General features: G+C 40.1%; 1 protein-coding gene across 1 annotated transcript in view; it reads right to left on the reverse strand.

Annotated features, from left to right (window-relative positions):
• Positions 1-16,408, reverse strand: part of KIF9 (kinesin family member 9) — a 1,986,094-nt gene that overhangs the window by 1,758,745 nt on the left and 210,941 nt on the right. The window contains exon 2 of the mRNA XM_044066028.1: positions 4,262-4,427. Coding sequence (XP_043921963.1) covers positions 4,262-4,427 — 166 coding nt within the window. The remainder of the gene's footprint in view (positions 1-4,261; positions 4,428-16,408) is intronic.

Genomic DNA, 16,408 nt, shown 5'->3' on the forward strand with positions numbered 1-16,408 from the left:
CACCTGCTTAGTGTTCAGTTAGAAGAATCTGAGTTTTTTTTGTTTTTGTTTTTTGCGGTTTTGCAGAAACCTTTTTTTTTTCCTCTTCACGTGAAGAGCTGAGGGGATGAAGCACTAGCTGGTGGGACAAGCAAAGGGCACTGGTTGAGCCAGCTATGCCTCTCATAGTAAGCAACAGTTTTAATTTTATTCAAAGAACTTTAACAGTGCTGAAGTGTCCATTCAATTAAGGTAGGTGGAGCTGGTAAACATAATGAGGAATTCAAAAAGTCTGGAGGATAATGAAGGAGTGGGGATCAAGAATGCTACATACAGCAGAGTTTAAAAAAGTGCAGTTGGGTAAGTAAACTTATCATAATAGTAGATGTTCTAATAGTTTACTGTTGCAGTAGCCTAAACTATTCAGGTTATATCCTGCCGAGGATATGAACAACCAGCCAGCTTATCAAAGTTAAATGTCACCTTCCACATGCTCTAACTCCCAGGAGCTCAATATAAAAATAAAGTGGAGTGCCAAAAGCTTTAGAGCTTTCTAGCCTCAAGAAGGGAGGCAATAGACCTGAAAGGAAATTTTTTTAGGAAATATAAAACAGGAGAACCTATATGCACACAAGGCTGTATACATCCACATTTTGGCAATAAAAAAAAATTAAAGAAGGGGTCAGGGGGAGATGATGGTGCTGCAGCAGTGATCAATTAGAATATCTACTGTTACAGTAAGTCTGCTTGTACAACTGTACTGTATTCCCCATTAGATAACTGTTGCAGTAGCCTAAGCTATTTGGGTACACAAGCAAAAAGTGAGGAGGAAGTAAATTAAGAATCCTGGAGCCCCTGGAAAATGGTCCTAGTAAAGCCTGTTCTGTCATGTGAGAATAGACATCTTTTAAGTCTAGCTTTTCCGTGAAAGATAGTTAAGGGACAAGTTGCAACAAGGTCTGAAGGCATAGAAATGTGAAATAGAATAACATGACAAAAAGAATGAGAAAGTAGAGGTCTAGCACATGCCTCCAGGTCCCTTCTTTCTTTCTTTCTTTTTCTTTCTCTGGCACCAGAAAAATCTTGAATAAAATCCTTTGCCCTTCTTTCAGACAGGCACTGGTTCTTTGAGTCCTTGAGATAACATTTGTTCCAGAACTGGGGGAAACAGGGATATTTGGTTTACTGGGCAAAGAGGAATCCACTGGAAAGGAGGGAGGGACTACATTGCCAAGTGTACCCTTGTTGAATGATTTTCAGAACTCATCTGAAAAAATCTGGTGCCCAAAGATAGGTGAAGAAAGAGAGAAAGGTAGAGATTTCAAGGGTGGGAGGGGGTTGAAGAAGCAGCCATTCTGACTTTCTGGGCTGTCCTTTACTTTGGGAGGCTTTCCCTTTCTTTTTTGGCCTCATTGCCATTGCTTTTTAAAATCCTTTTAGCACCTTGCCACTTGATTTGCTTTTTGAAAAAAGGAGCTGAAGTAGAAGAACAATGTTTGTTTACCTTAAAATAAGGTTGGAAGATTGGGTCACTCCTTCTCATCAAATCTTTTAAGCACCTCAGCTGCAGAGGGGTGAAACCAAACTTCCTTGTCCATAAAATTTCAGTTTTAACATCTTCCGCAAGAATTTGTGAATGTAACCAAGCAAATTTACTCATGAATGACCCAAAAGCAGAGTTCTGAAGCCAGTATCAGCTGCATCATAAGTACACTTTAAAGTATGTTTAATTATAAGAGAAGAGCTACAAAACAAGCATTCAAAGATTTTTCACCTCAGTAGATGGAAGGTTAACAGGTCATTTTTACATGTTCTCAAAAGACAAAAGTAGCACATTTAACATGTGAGCCTGGCATTTTACAATTATGAATGTGAAATTGATATCAAAATAAATTTTCTTCCACAATATGTCAAAAGCTTTCTCATCCTTGTCAAAAAGACTGGGATTAGCATTAGTGATTTGTCTAGCAGAAGCAATTTTGGAAAGAGAAATCTCTGCAGGGTCTGCTTTAGGGTTAGCAGAAGCAATTTTGGAAAGATAAATCACTGCAGGGTCTGCTTTAGGGTTAGAAAACAAGCATTTTTTAATCTAAGGTATCCTGTATAACCTATCAGACATTCTAGGGGCAGGTGGTTGACTGAAAGGTAAACTACCAGCTGTCAGGAAGACATTCTTTAAAACAGATAAAACAGTGGGAACAACTGCAAATTTAGGAATACCCAACTGTAAAAAATCATAACACATTTTCTGGAAAATAGGAATGTCATTCTGATCCCACTAGAAAAAAATTATTTCATATTAGATAAAACTTCAGAAAAAGAAATGTATTCTGGAGAAAAATTTGAAGAAACACTTTCCTCAGAATCAGAATCCTCAGGTTATGAAGAAAATCCTGAAGCACAAAATTCTTTCTCCAAGGCCTGCTCTTCTTACTGAAAATCAGAGTCAGAAAGAGAAGAATCTCTTTTTTTATTTTATTTTCTGAAGAGGAGTTAGGTAATGAAAAAGCAAAAATTAATTCACTAGCAAATCTTCTGTGGTCATTTTAAATATAAACAGAAGTCATGTTTTTTACTTTTTGTTTTATTTTCCTGGGAATCTCTCTGGAAAAGGAACAACTCAAAGCAGGCACACTAACCCGGGGCTCAGGTTCCCTTTTCCAGCTATGCAGTAGACCTTCAGCTGTCCCTTCCCCTGATACCAACAGTGGCTCCAGTGCTCACAGACTGCAACCCTTTAGACACACAGGACATGCTTATCCACTGATAGCTGTAGGTGCTGTACCACAGGGACTCAAGGAAAATGATGATCAATCTGAAGAACCAAATCCAGCCACACCAGATTCACCTATCAGCGGCTCTGGCAAAACTGGAGCCAGATTAACAACCAAGAACTCCCTGACAACTTTTTTCATGCAAACAGATGAAGGAAGAGCAAAGAGGACTGGTAACCGCTCCATAGGTTCAGCCACCATAGAAGCCTCAAAGATGGTTAATGAAGCTTACCAGATAACAAGGTGGTTTTGAGGTAAAACACACACACACACACACACACACGCACACACACACGCACACACACACAAACAAACACACAATGACAGTATCCAAAAAGTTCAGCACCTAACACGTAGATTCTGTACAAGAACATTATAAAAAGTTCAAGAAAACAAATTTAAACACAGTATGTTTCTACTTTTACATGCCATTTGTGCAAGGGTACTTTTGACAGAACCACAAATGGCTGAAAAAGAATAAAAGTACATTTGATTGAAAAGCCATTTTGTCAAAAACTTTTAAAGTCTACAGGTGATTTTTGTGGTGTCATTTTTGATCATGTGAGTTGCTATGGTAACAATTTAGAGGATTTTGCATAGATTGGTAATGAGCACTGTCAAACTGTGCCCTCAGATTTGTAGATTTTTTGGTTTGTCCACCAGCATGATTCTGTGTGTGTGTGGTGTTTGCTCTTTTCACCACAGAAGTGCTCCCGTGGATATATAATTAAGGGGGTGTAGGGTAGAGCAAAAGAGCTTTTTAAGATATATATGTTGCTTAGAATGTTTTTGATTAAATGCCATTTTAGTTAAATGTACTTTTGTTCATTTGTGCCTACTGTTTTTTTTTTTTTTCAGTCAAGGCACCTAAAATCAAATGTCACAGAACTATTTCTACAAGCATTCACAGTAATAAAACTCCCTGGTACACAAAATGATAGTCCAAACAAAATGTTTCCTTAGTTTAAATAATAGTTTCTCAGAACAAATACAGTGGAGGGATTTCTCCAGAACGGAATTACTTGCCTAACCTTGAAGGATCTCTAACTGACCATAAGTTCTACAAAACCCACAAAAGGAGCTCATTTTGGCTGCAAAAAAAAAAAAAAAAAAAAACTCTGAAGCTTTTAGTGCTCTAAATACTTTTATTTATCAAGCTAAAGGGAGTTATAGTGTATGGAAGGTGCCCTTTAACTTTGATAAGCTGTCTGGTTTGTTATATCCTTGGCAGGATTTAACCTAAATAGCTTAGATTATTGCAACAGTAACTTAATGTTGAACATCTGGCAGTTAGCAGAGAAGGCTAAGGCTATGAGCTGTTAATGATCTGCATTCTGTGGTCCAGAATTAAATTTCCCTCATACCTATCAACCTCGTAGAACAAGAAATCCAGACAAAGCCATATATAAAGTGAGACCTAAGATTTTTAGTCCAGTACTCAGCACTCTGACTACATATTCTGCCCTGCTTGCCATATGATGCAAAAGGAAGTTACACAAATTACCTACCACTGTATCCATCTAATGCTCGTGATACCACCTGCCTTGCGACTGCATCATAAATTGAATCTTGTGATGCACTTTGAAGAATTCCATCCATTTTAAATGACCAGTCAGATTGCTGATTATTGACTACTCCTTTACGGGCATCTTTCTTGATGTGAACATTTATGGTCTAGAAATAAGCAAGAAACATTGATTAAGGAAGTAATCATTATGTTCACATAAATATAAATAAATAAACAATAGTTATAATGATCTTTATGTAGGTGAAAATATCAGAAGCATAGTGGCCCAATATCTTGGTGTTTCAAGCTAAAAAGCTACATTGAATGATGATACTGTTATTTACTGCCAATATACTCAGATTCTGGAAGTCTACTGCGTGGTATGCAACTTGCACTGATGCCTAGCAAATGGAAGTGGATCAAGCATAATGTGAGTCCTGTCTGATCCTAACTGACCAAGATATATGGGCTTTTCTGGCTGTAGAGAACTCAGCACAGCTCCTGGTGGTATCCAGCAGAGTTCCTAGAGCAGCAGAGACCAGAAAAGACAAACTTTCCAGATTCTAAGTATTTTTTCTGCATTTTCGACTTTTTAAGCCTTTCGACGACTATTTCTGCCTGTTTTATTCAGTTATTACCTGTTTTTACTGTTTTTAATAGCTTGAATTGTTTGTTGCACTTCCTTGTTTAAGTTTTGCTTAAAAGTTAAACAACAGGCTAATACAATCAAGTGTACTAGCTTTTGATAGCAATTAGTCGAAACACACAGCATTTATTGTATTTTCTGCCTATCTGAAAAAAAAAACTTGAAAAAAAAAAAATACTCTTGTTTTCCATACTTTCCTAATAGTTTGTTCCAGTGATCAGATTTTGCTGATCCCTGGGCTTTGTCTTGGTTCCTGTGTTTCTCCATTTTCCTTGTTTGGTCAGGGGGAAGTTTCTTTACTCACCAGTGAGAGTGGGGAGTACTGAGCTGCCTGTTTGTCCTTAGAGGAGTGGTTTAAGGCAGTAACTTGTAGTTTATTGGCCATTTTGGGTCATTTCTTGTCTTTTCCAGCCCCCTGCTATAAAGCACGCTTTAGCGCGCTTTAGCGCAGAGTTGCTACAGGAGCACACAAGAGCAGCGGCGGTTAATCAAGGTTAAACTATTCGGGCTACCTAAAGTCCACTCTTCAAATTTTCCCTTAAAACAGCCTTCCTTGAACTGTACTGCTGATCAAACCAGCGTATTCTATATCTAAAAGGTTCAGCTCTACTTGATTCTTAAGTAGACTATTCTCTATCTGTAAAGCCTAGCACTTGCTCCTAAAGTATTTTTTTACTTTGATATAGCACTTTTATTATACATAGTACCCCACCAGCCAAAAACCCCTTTTCGATCACCCACATCCCCCGGAGTCTTTTTAAAGTCTTTGTCTATTCCTTCTAGCATGTCGAGGGATCAGTTGCTAGTGTCCTCTCCTGCTCAGCTGGTGAATCTGGGAATATTGAGGCAATGTTACAATTGTCTCATGTACACGGACACCCCTCTCCTTCTCCCACAAAACACAAATACATGCAAGAGATGCAACTATATAGCCAAACTGGAGGCTGAGCTCTCTCAACATAGGACTGGCAAGACCAGGCAGGAGGAGAAGGTAACCACACACACCACAAACCCAGTCTCACATAGTACTATCACAACTTCAAATCATACACATAAATACACAAAGACATACACGGAGGCTCTGATCAAAAATCTACCAAAACAGCAGAGGCCACCAAAGCAGACACCCAAACAACTGCCACCTCAGGACACAATGCATGCAACACACAGACCACATAGTCAGTGTGCCAAACAGTCACAGCCCTTAAGGCCAAACACAATGCCAGACACACTCGTCATTGGTGACTCCATAGTCAGACACACTGACGTCCTTCTCACCAGATTGAGTAAGGAGAAGGTCACAGTAAGCTGCCTGTCAGGCGCTAGAATCCGCCACATAATGCAAGCACTCAGGTCTCTCAACAGCAGGTACAAGTACGACTCTGTCATTGTCCACGCTGGTGTGAACGACCTGAGACGTACCTCCTTGGACTACATGAAAAGAGACGTAGAGGATCTCTCTGATTATGTAGCCCAGGCAGGTATGACCCTGACCTTGAGCAGTATCCTACCTTCACCAAGAATGATGCCACAATACAGAGACAAGATGATCAGCTTTAATAATTGGCTTAAACTCTGGTGTCATTCAAAGGGGATCCAATGTCTGTCTGCCTGGGATGACATGCTGGACAAGCCACGCTGCTTCGCAAGGGATGGCTTGCACCTGTCACCCCTGGGCTTCCGGATATTGGCAAAGGCTCTTGCCACCTCCATAGTGCCTTTTTTAGGCAAGGCTCAAATTCTAAACCTACCACCCTAGAACACAAAAAAGGAAAAAAACTAAGGGTAATGCTGCTCAATGCCAGAAGTCTCAACCTCAAGATGCATGCACTCGAGGCCCTTCTCAGTATGGAGAACATCGATGTCTGTGCTGTGACTGAAACCTGGTTCAAGGCTCCCGAGAGCACCTCGGCACTATCAGGTTTTACCTCATATCATGCGTTCTGGCCCCAAAATCCGGACAACACCAAGAAAGGAGGGGGGGTGTCTATATTCATAAAGGACACCCACACCTCAAGGTTGGTGGCAATGCACGATGCATCGGAGACCATCCAGGTGCAATTAACCATAGGCAAGACTGCTCTGCAATTTGTAGCATGTTACAGGCCACCCTCTCAGTCTCAGGAACCTCACATAGCTTTCCTGAAAACACTGGAGGGGATAAATGTATCTCCAAACACCATCATACTAGGTGACTTCAACTACCTGAATATAGACTGGGATCACTACTCAAGCCCCAACACTCTAGCCCAAAGGTTCCTAGAGTTCATAAACTCAAATGCCATGGAACAACTAGTCACCATCCCCACAAGAGGATAAAACATACTAGATCTCATCATCACGAACATGGGGTCACAATGTTCAACACCGGAAGTATACCCCTCACTGGTGAGATCAGACCATAAACTAATCTCACTGGAAGTCTACATCCCGCCCCCACCTGAGATAAAAAAGACCACAGTGAAGAACTTCTCAAAAGCCGACTTCACACTTCTAAAGACTGGTGTGGTCTCTTTTAAGGCCCCGAGCCTGCGGAAACCATTACTCAAGCCGCTGAATCACTTACAAATGCCTTCTACCAGCACCTACAGGACTGCATGGATCAGGCAATCCCAAACAAAACAAAGACTCTTTGTACCAAAGGCAAGCGTCCAGTCTGGTGGACCCCAGCCATAAACAAGCTCTACAACAAAAGGAGGAAGCTACTACAAGAGAGAGCAAAATCCTTAAAAGGGAAGACACCTTTGATCATTATAAGTAAAAAGCTAAGATCTCTCATAAAATCATCCAAGGCAAATTTTGAGAGAAAAGTCGCTAAAGACTCAAAAGACAATCATAAGGCCTTCTTTAGCTATGTTAGAAACCTGGGAGGAAACTCCCAGATATGCTCAGAATTAGTTCAAAATGATGTAAAAATTACTGAACCTACAGACATTGCCAACATACTGGCTGACAGGTTCAGTGCAAACTCCCCCCCTCCCCCCCAAAAGGTGAGATATCTATACCAGAGGATTGTAGCCCCCCCAAACATCTCTAACGCTCAGGTGAGAACTGCTCTCTCCAAGGCAAAAAACACAGCATCCATGGGACCAGATGGTGTCCCCGGTTGTGTGCTCCACAAACTAAATGAGGAATTAAACCCGCAGTTAGGGCAGCTGTTTAATCTTAGCCTCACCTCAGGATACGTGCCCAAGGAGTGGCATACGGCAACTGTGGTCCCACTTCACAAAGGCGGTGCCTCCACCTACCATGGAAATTACCGTCCCATCAGCTTGACAAGCCTGATCTGCAAAGCTATGGAGAGGATCATAATGGAACTCATAAATAAAGACATAGGGAACTTGCAGACTTTGGATCTGACCCAGTTTGGCTTTGTCAAAGCCAGATTATGCCTTTTAAACTTGGTTGACTTTTTCGAAGCAGTCACCAAGGCCATTGATGAGGGAAAGGCAGTCCATACAGCCTACCTTGACCTGGCAAAGGCTTTCGACACAATACCCCACTCAGGTATCATTGAAAAACTCATCAGCTTAAATGTTAACCCATACGTCACAAGATGGGTTGCAAACTGGCTAAGTGACAGAACCCACAGGGTCAGAGTTGCTGGCACCATGTCCGACTCAAAGCCTGTCACAAGTGGTGTCCCACAGGGCTCAGTCCTGGGCCCACTCCTGTTCGGCATCTACTTTTCAGAAGTACAAGCAAACACAGGAGGGTTATGGCTGACAAAATTTGCAGATGACTGCAAACTGGGCGCCATAGTTGAGAACACATCTGACACAGATATCCTTCAGAAGGGTCTTATAGAAACGGATAACTGGTGCCAGAGCCATGGCCTAAAGTTAAACGCCAAAAAATGCATAGTCATACCCTTCGGGAAAAACAAGGTTACCCTTAGCTACCATATAGGCGGCAACCCACTAAGCACAGAAGAGGTTATCAGGGATCTGGGGACCCAGGTTGACAGTAACCTTCGTTTGACACTCACGTTGCCAAAGTAGTTAGGAAGACCTTCTACATTGCCCACCTGATCATGAAGGGATTCACATCTAGATCAAGGGAGGTCATTGTCCCCCTGTACTCATCACTCATCAGACCAATGATTGAGTACAATGCCCCATTCGGAATGTATCTGACACGACACCTGCAGCAACTGGAAAGGCCCCAAAAGTTCCTCACCAAAAGGATAAAGGGTCTCAAAAATATGTCTTATGCTGCCCGACTGAAGGAACTCCAGCTCTATTCAGTCGCCACCGTCTGCTCAGAGGTGACCTGTGCCTGACATACAAGGCCATGTCCAACCCAGAATTGATGAACATGCTTCACCTCAAAAAATCTAGATCCCTCAGAACTACAAGGGCGGGAGACTTAAACCTTGACACGGTTATTAATAGGACGTGCTGGAGGGACAGATTCATCACCCAGAGACTCCCTATGCTGTGGAACAAAATCCCGGTACATGTGAGGCAGAGCACCTCGCTGGCTTTGTTCAAGAGAAATCTTGACTAATGGATGGGAGATCGCAGATATACCCCAGGGATTATCTCAATGTCACTGCTTGACAGAGGCACAGCAAAATAATGGGCATAGTATCCTCCAAACTAAAGGGGTGGCGAAAGCCACAAAACTCTGGGCTAGGCTTATAAATGCCTTGGGCAGATAGCCTAGTATGAACCTATGAACCTATGAACTTCTATAGGGTGGATCTAGCTATTCTAAAGACCAAGCATTACAAGGGCAGAAATCATGGGTATCCATGCAACTACCACAGGAAAGCTACAAAGCATTGCACACATTGTCATGCAGAGCATTCTACAGGTGTTCAGAGTAAACAGTGAGTGTGTCACAGCCATTTGTTACTACAAAATGCACTTCAACCTATCCATGAGTACACTGTGCCTTTTCTCATGGCTAAAGAAAGATACAGCACTAAGCAAACCATCTGTGCTGCATTTGGCTCACAAATAGTTGCAACAAAAGTATATAGCGGCACCAAATGATTACTGCTTATAAACTGCAAGTGATCTCTCTCCTTTATGTCATGTTATTTACAACATCAATGGTTTAATTATCAAGGTCTATGACAGAATGCATGTGATGTATATAATTAGCAGATTAATTATCTTTGTCCATTGTTCTCTCATAGTAAAATCCAATATGAACACCTTAGTGGCAGGTATACTTCGATATTAGACCGCAATTGTGTAATGTTATGTATTCACAATACTGAGGATTCTTATCTGGTCTGCAATTATAACTAGCTTGTAGTGCATGAAGCACTGTGATTACCCTCCTTTATATCAGGAAAGCACAAACAGTTAAATGTTTCTATAGTGCAAGACCCAAACTAAACAATTATTGAGCACCTCTGCCTCAGTTGTTAAAATCAGGTATCATGTTAGGCAGGTAAACCTGCCAGTACTGGCTAGCAAATGAAAGGCAGAATTAAAAACAGATTTGTTTTTGCCTGCCATTTCGATAATCTATCCCTGACTTTCTGTAACATAATAGAAAGAGTTACACTGCCATTCCGACAGTATTCACTAAGTGCTTTATGGCTTTGTAAACCGGGAAAACATTTAGTGCTTTTTTCTGTAACTAGTAGTACATTGATGCACTATAAAAAATTATGATTGGGTCTACAATTGTAATCCTTTATTATCTGTACTCTACATCGATGCCAAGATTCACCTCTCAAGCTTCTCTCTCAAGGTGAATTTCTTGGCATCCATGTCTTGAACACATATTAAGCAAGTTATAATTAGGAACCCAATCATAATCCTCTATATTATGTATTCCAGACATGGATTCCCATGACATGGATTCCCAAAATTCACCTTGACAGCAAAGCTCAAGAGGCGAGTCTTGGCATTCCTGCGAAGGACACATTACAAGGACTATGCTCCATGTACTACCAGTTACAAAAAAATAAAGTGTAAGGGCAAAAAAGCATTTTGCTGGCTTTCAAAGCCTTTGAAAGAAATTCAGATGATGCTATTTAAGCAAAAAAAAAGCACTGCAATTACAGCCAAATACACATTAACATTGGCAGCATTCACTCGAATGAATGAATGCTGACAGTATGCTGATTACACTTGTTAACAGCTTGCGCCCCGCCTTCGCTGTGCCCAAGTTACAGGTCAGCTGACAATGAAAACTGAGGAAAACATAATAAGCACAACATGTAAGTACATCACTTTGTATGCAGTTACAGAAATACTGCCTTGGCTATTGGAAAATAAAAGCCCCCCCCCCCCTTCTGTTCTAATGATTTAGTGCACATTACTTTCACCATACCTTGCAAGACATGGTTAAACAGTCCCAAATTAAAACAAAGATGTACTGTCAAACTTGAAAACCAAAGCAAAAGGTTGGATTTTGCTAGCTTTATGTAATAACCTATATTAAGGAAGCCCACAGTAATAATAATAATAACAAAAAAATCAGTACTCTTAATACCTAATTTGGGAACAAAATACACACACTATCCCAGTGAATTGTGTCCCTTCTGAAAAGGTATACAACCTTTGACTGTAAAATTGTTGCAGAATATAATAATAATAATAATAATAATGGCAACTTTGTTCTTTGATAGATATTGTCCCTTTAACAAACCATATGGAGGATAAATACCCTTTGCTCTCATGTACTGCATGTCCCCAAATGACAGCCCTATTCTGTACACTAATTTATCCTGAGAATGAAAAAATGTAAGAACTACAGTAACATATTGCTATTTCAAGTTGTGGTTGGTAAACACAAACACTGTCCAAACAAGTTGTAATGCTTTTTTTCTAGCAGTGACCATATGATGACCTTGTGATTTCTTGTACAAGATACCTCCATTCCCCTTCCTCAAAAGAGGCAGCCATTTTTGTGCACATCTTTGATGTTGGTGAGAAAAGTAAAAGAAAACAAAATAAACAATTATTATAAAAACAGTAATTTCAACATGTTGCTCTTGGACACATATACTCACCCTCAAACATATACTAAGCAACCATATCAAGGCCCTCTTCTTCTCATACATAGCAGTCAACTTTCCCCAAGCAAGATAGCCTCTTTCAGTGGGTATTTAGGCATAACAGCATTAGCAATAAATTTAACCTTGTTCATAGATAATATATACACTGTCTATAGACTAGCCACAACACATAACTACCCTCCACCATGTCTCTCTGGCACCTTCAAAAGAAAACCACCTCTGTGTATTTTACTGATATTAGGTTGTAATGAAATACGATAAAAACAAAAAAAATCATTTTTAATTAACTTGTAGCTTTTAGACACTATACACCAACATTCCCTAACCATAAAAATAATCATTTTACTTGCTACCTAACTGCCCTTCAGTTTTTATCTACAGACTGCCTTTCTAAATGGATAAACATTTCTAATAGTCACTTCCAGTGTTTCCATAAGTATACATACTTGGCTTACCCATAGTTTCCAAACTTTTACCTATAGAATCAGGAACAAATACCAAAATAAGCAAGAACAATCAGGGACACATTTTGTTAAATATTAATGCCATTAACTTGTGAGGTTGATAGAATAAAAGAATGTGTGTTTTCATAAAAGTCAATAACTCTAGAGACTTCCAAGATGGCTGCACACTGATCATCAGCTTAATTTCAGTTCCCCAGTATGAAAAAAAGAAACTGAGATACAGAGAACAGAAACTTGGCTAAATTTAGTAAATTTGGTCAAATGCTATTATGTACACTGCCTGGATGTCAGTAAAGATGAAACTTAGGCAGCTTGAAAGAAAATCAACCAAAAAGCTGAAGAGAAATTACTGACTGGGAAGAATCCTGCAGTTGTTCAGCTAAAAGCAGTTCAAGCTCCAGCTTTGGTGTAAGATATAACTTCTAGCAATCTAGAGGAAAAGATATATCAAATGTGCTAAATGGTGATTGAAATAAAATATTGAAGGAGTATATTAACTCAGGAAAAAAAGCTAGAAAAATGGAAGAAGCTTCAAACAGCTATTCAGATGAGCTGATCACTGTAAACATCAGAGCTCAAAATGAAGAAAATGCTGGCTGAGTATGAGACTGCTCAGGTAGAGTTGTTTCAAAAAATGGGAAAGTTAGGGGTCAGAAGACAAAGGGGAAAACCTGAGATTTTCTGTTGTACCAGAGAAACTGGAAGGAACAGACTGTATTAATTTTATGAAAACACAAATAAGCAACTGGACTGGTATTCCATAGCAGGATTTGTTAGCTAAAATGGCACATCATATGTATGCTCCAAACCTGGCCATTAGAAAGCAGCCAAGATCTGAATGACTAAAGATGCAATCATACCAGCAGAAATAATTATTCCTGACAAAACTATGGCAAAGGGGAAAATTATTAAATATTTGAGACAATAGAGTGCTTGTAGAAATTTATTATTCAATATATATACCAGGCAGAAGAGAAGCAAATTTATCCCAGCAATCAGGGAATGTCAAGAGACAGATGTGAGATTCAAGCTGCTGTACCTAGCTGTCTTCAGAATATTTTCTTCCTAGAGAATAAAGTAATTTTTGATGCAAAACAGGCCAAAGAGGAAACACAAAAGTTTGTCTAACAAAAAGTGAGCCAACAAACACAAGGGGACTCTTATCGTCATTCTTTTGATAAGAAAGCTCATAGAGTGACTTTGCCAGTGAAACCTTTACCAATGTTCCAAAGGAAAATGTTTGATAGACAGAAAAAAGCACATGAGTTGACTAGAATAATCTGGAGTTCCATGGACTTGAATTGGTGTCTGGGGTTGGGAGATGGAGATGAACAGGAAGAAGACCAGCAACAGTGAAATTAGTGAAACCAGAGTGAGATTATAAACATCAATCACATTTATAAAATATGGCTTTGCAAGAAAAAGTGGAAATATTGAACTTTTTTTGACTTTGTTTAACTTATGGGGGTTGAAAAGCACATATTCCACTTCATGTCATTAATGTTTGCAAAGACAACAAAAGGAAAGGGAGAAAAGTAATTGCAAGGAAAACGAGTTTTGTTAACAGTATTTGTATAAAACATGTCATGATATAAATTGCATGTTATATAATAAACATTTTCAGTTCTTGCTACATGTTATAAAAATACTAAAGTAAGCAAATACCTTTTTTCTTTTTTAGATTTAAAAAATATAGGCATAGCAATGCAAAAAAGAAGAAAGACTTCACAAATGTTTAAGTTAATATGCTGTAATCTTGAGTTGCTGAGGTGGGAGATGGGATATTAAAGTGCACAGATTATAATACATGTAGAGTTGATATATTTTATCTTACTTTTGCAAAAGTGAATGAGGATCTTGGCTTACTCTAATAACTTTTGTGTATAACAGGACACTGAATATACTGAAAAGTTTTTTTTAGCAAATAAATGTTCAGTTTGAGAAGTCTGTAGCTGAGAGCAGATGTACATTTTATTCTTAGGCTTTCATGGATACAAGCTGATTGGCACTCAGTAAAAGCCAGAAAGTTAAAAGTTAATGTTTTCTGAAAACATGCAAGCTGTTTTTCACATCTGGGAGGGGAATAAAGACAAGCCAAGCCAAGAAGAGACAACAATTAATGTAACAAGAAGCATAGGTTGTAACATGCATTTTAGCATGGATGACCTTAATTTTAGGTTAGGTTACACCTGTGTATGTAGCTGTCAATTTGGGACAATTGTGCCTATCAGGAGGAAATTCATTATTTGAAGATATACATAGTTTTGTGTGTGTGTTTTAAGTTAATAGGTTATGGGGCTGTTCTGAGGATTTGTTTTTTTTATTTGAGGGTTTTCATTAAAATAAAAAGTCTTGTAACTTGGACAGTACCACAAAAGGAGGGGGAGTATCAATATTCATCAAAGATACCCACATCTCCAGGTTTGTGGCACAGCACGAAGCATCAGAGACTATCCATGTGCAACTAACAGTGGGTAAAACTGCCTTCCAGTTATAGCCTGCTACAGACCACCCTCCCAAACCCAGGAACCCCACTCAGCCTTCCTGAGAACACTGGAAAATATGAAGGTCTCTCCAAACACCATTATATTGGGCGACTTCAACTACCCAAACATAGACTGGGAGCATTACTCTAGCTCCAACACCGTAGCCCAAAGGTTCCTAGAATTTATAAACTCAAATGCTATGGAACAACTTGTTACCACTCCCACAAGAGGGGAAAACATACTGGACCTGATCATCACCAACATGGGGACTCTATGCTCCAGACCAGAAGTGTATCCCTCACTGGTAAGATCAGACCATAAACTAATCTCACTGGATATTCACATCCAGACTCCACCCACTGCCCTGAAAACCACAGTGAAAAACTTCTCTAAAGCAAATTTCACAATCCTCAAAACCGAGGTGGAATCCTTCAAAGCCCCCGGGCCTGTGGAAAATACGGCCCAGACTGCAGAATCCTTTATAAACGCATTCTATGAACACCTTCAGAAATGCATGAATCATGCAATCTCAAATAAAACCAAGACCCAATCCTCCAAAGGCAGATGTCCTGCCTGGTGGACCCCAGCCATAAACAAACTATACAATAGAAGGAGGAAGCTACTACATGATAGAGCAAAATCCCAAAAAGGGAAGGCATCTCTGATCAGTATTAGCAAAAAACTACAGGCACTCATAAAATCGTCTATGGCCAGCTTTGAGAGAAAAATTGCACAGGACACTAAGGATAATCACAAGGCTTTCTTTAGTTATGTTAGGAACCTGGGTGGGAATTCCCAGATATGCTCAGAATTAGTCCAAAATGACAAAAAATACACCGAACCCACAGACATTGCCAACATCCTAGCTGACAGGTTCAGCGCAAACTTCTCCCCCCCTCCCCACCAAAAGGGCAAATATTTATCCCCACAGAATGCTGCCCCCCTGACATCTCAGATGCTCAGGTAAGAGCTGCCCTCTCCAAAGCAAAAAACACAGCATCAATGGGACCAGATGGTATCCTGGGCTGTATCCTACATGAACTCCAAGAAGAGCTAAACCCAAATATCAAACTACTGTTCAATCTCAGCCTTACTACAGGATATGTACCCAAAGAGTGGCGTACAGCAACAGTGGTCCCTCTCCACAAAGGTGGTGCCTCAACGGATCCTGGAAACTATCACCCCATAAGCCTGACTAGCTTGGTCTGCAAAGCTATGGAAAGGATCATCATGGACCTCACATCATGAGGATCATCATGGATCCTACCCAGTTCGGCTTTGTTAAGGGCAGATCCTGCCTCTTAAACCTGGTTGATTTCTTTGAAACAGTCACCAAGGCCATTGACGAGGGGAAGGTGGTCCACACAGCCTACCTGGACCTCGCAAAAGCCTTCGATACAATACCCCACTCGGGCATTATAGATAAGCTCACCAGCTTAAATATAAACCCCTATGTCACTAGATGGATTGCAAACTGGCTCAAGGACAGAACCCACATGGTTAGAATTGCTGGAGCCATGTCAGACTCCAAACCAGTTACAAGTGGTGTCCCACAAGGCACAGTCCT

The sequence above is a fragment of the Protopterus annectens genome, chromosome 3.part0, assembly GCF_019279795.1.
Source record: "Protopterus annectens isolate FY-2018-M chromosome 3.part0, PAN1.0, whole genome shotgun sequence".
Classification (NCBI taxonomy): Eukaryota; Metazoa; Chordata; order Ceratodontiformes; family Protopteridae; genus Protopterus; species Protopterus annectens.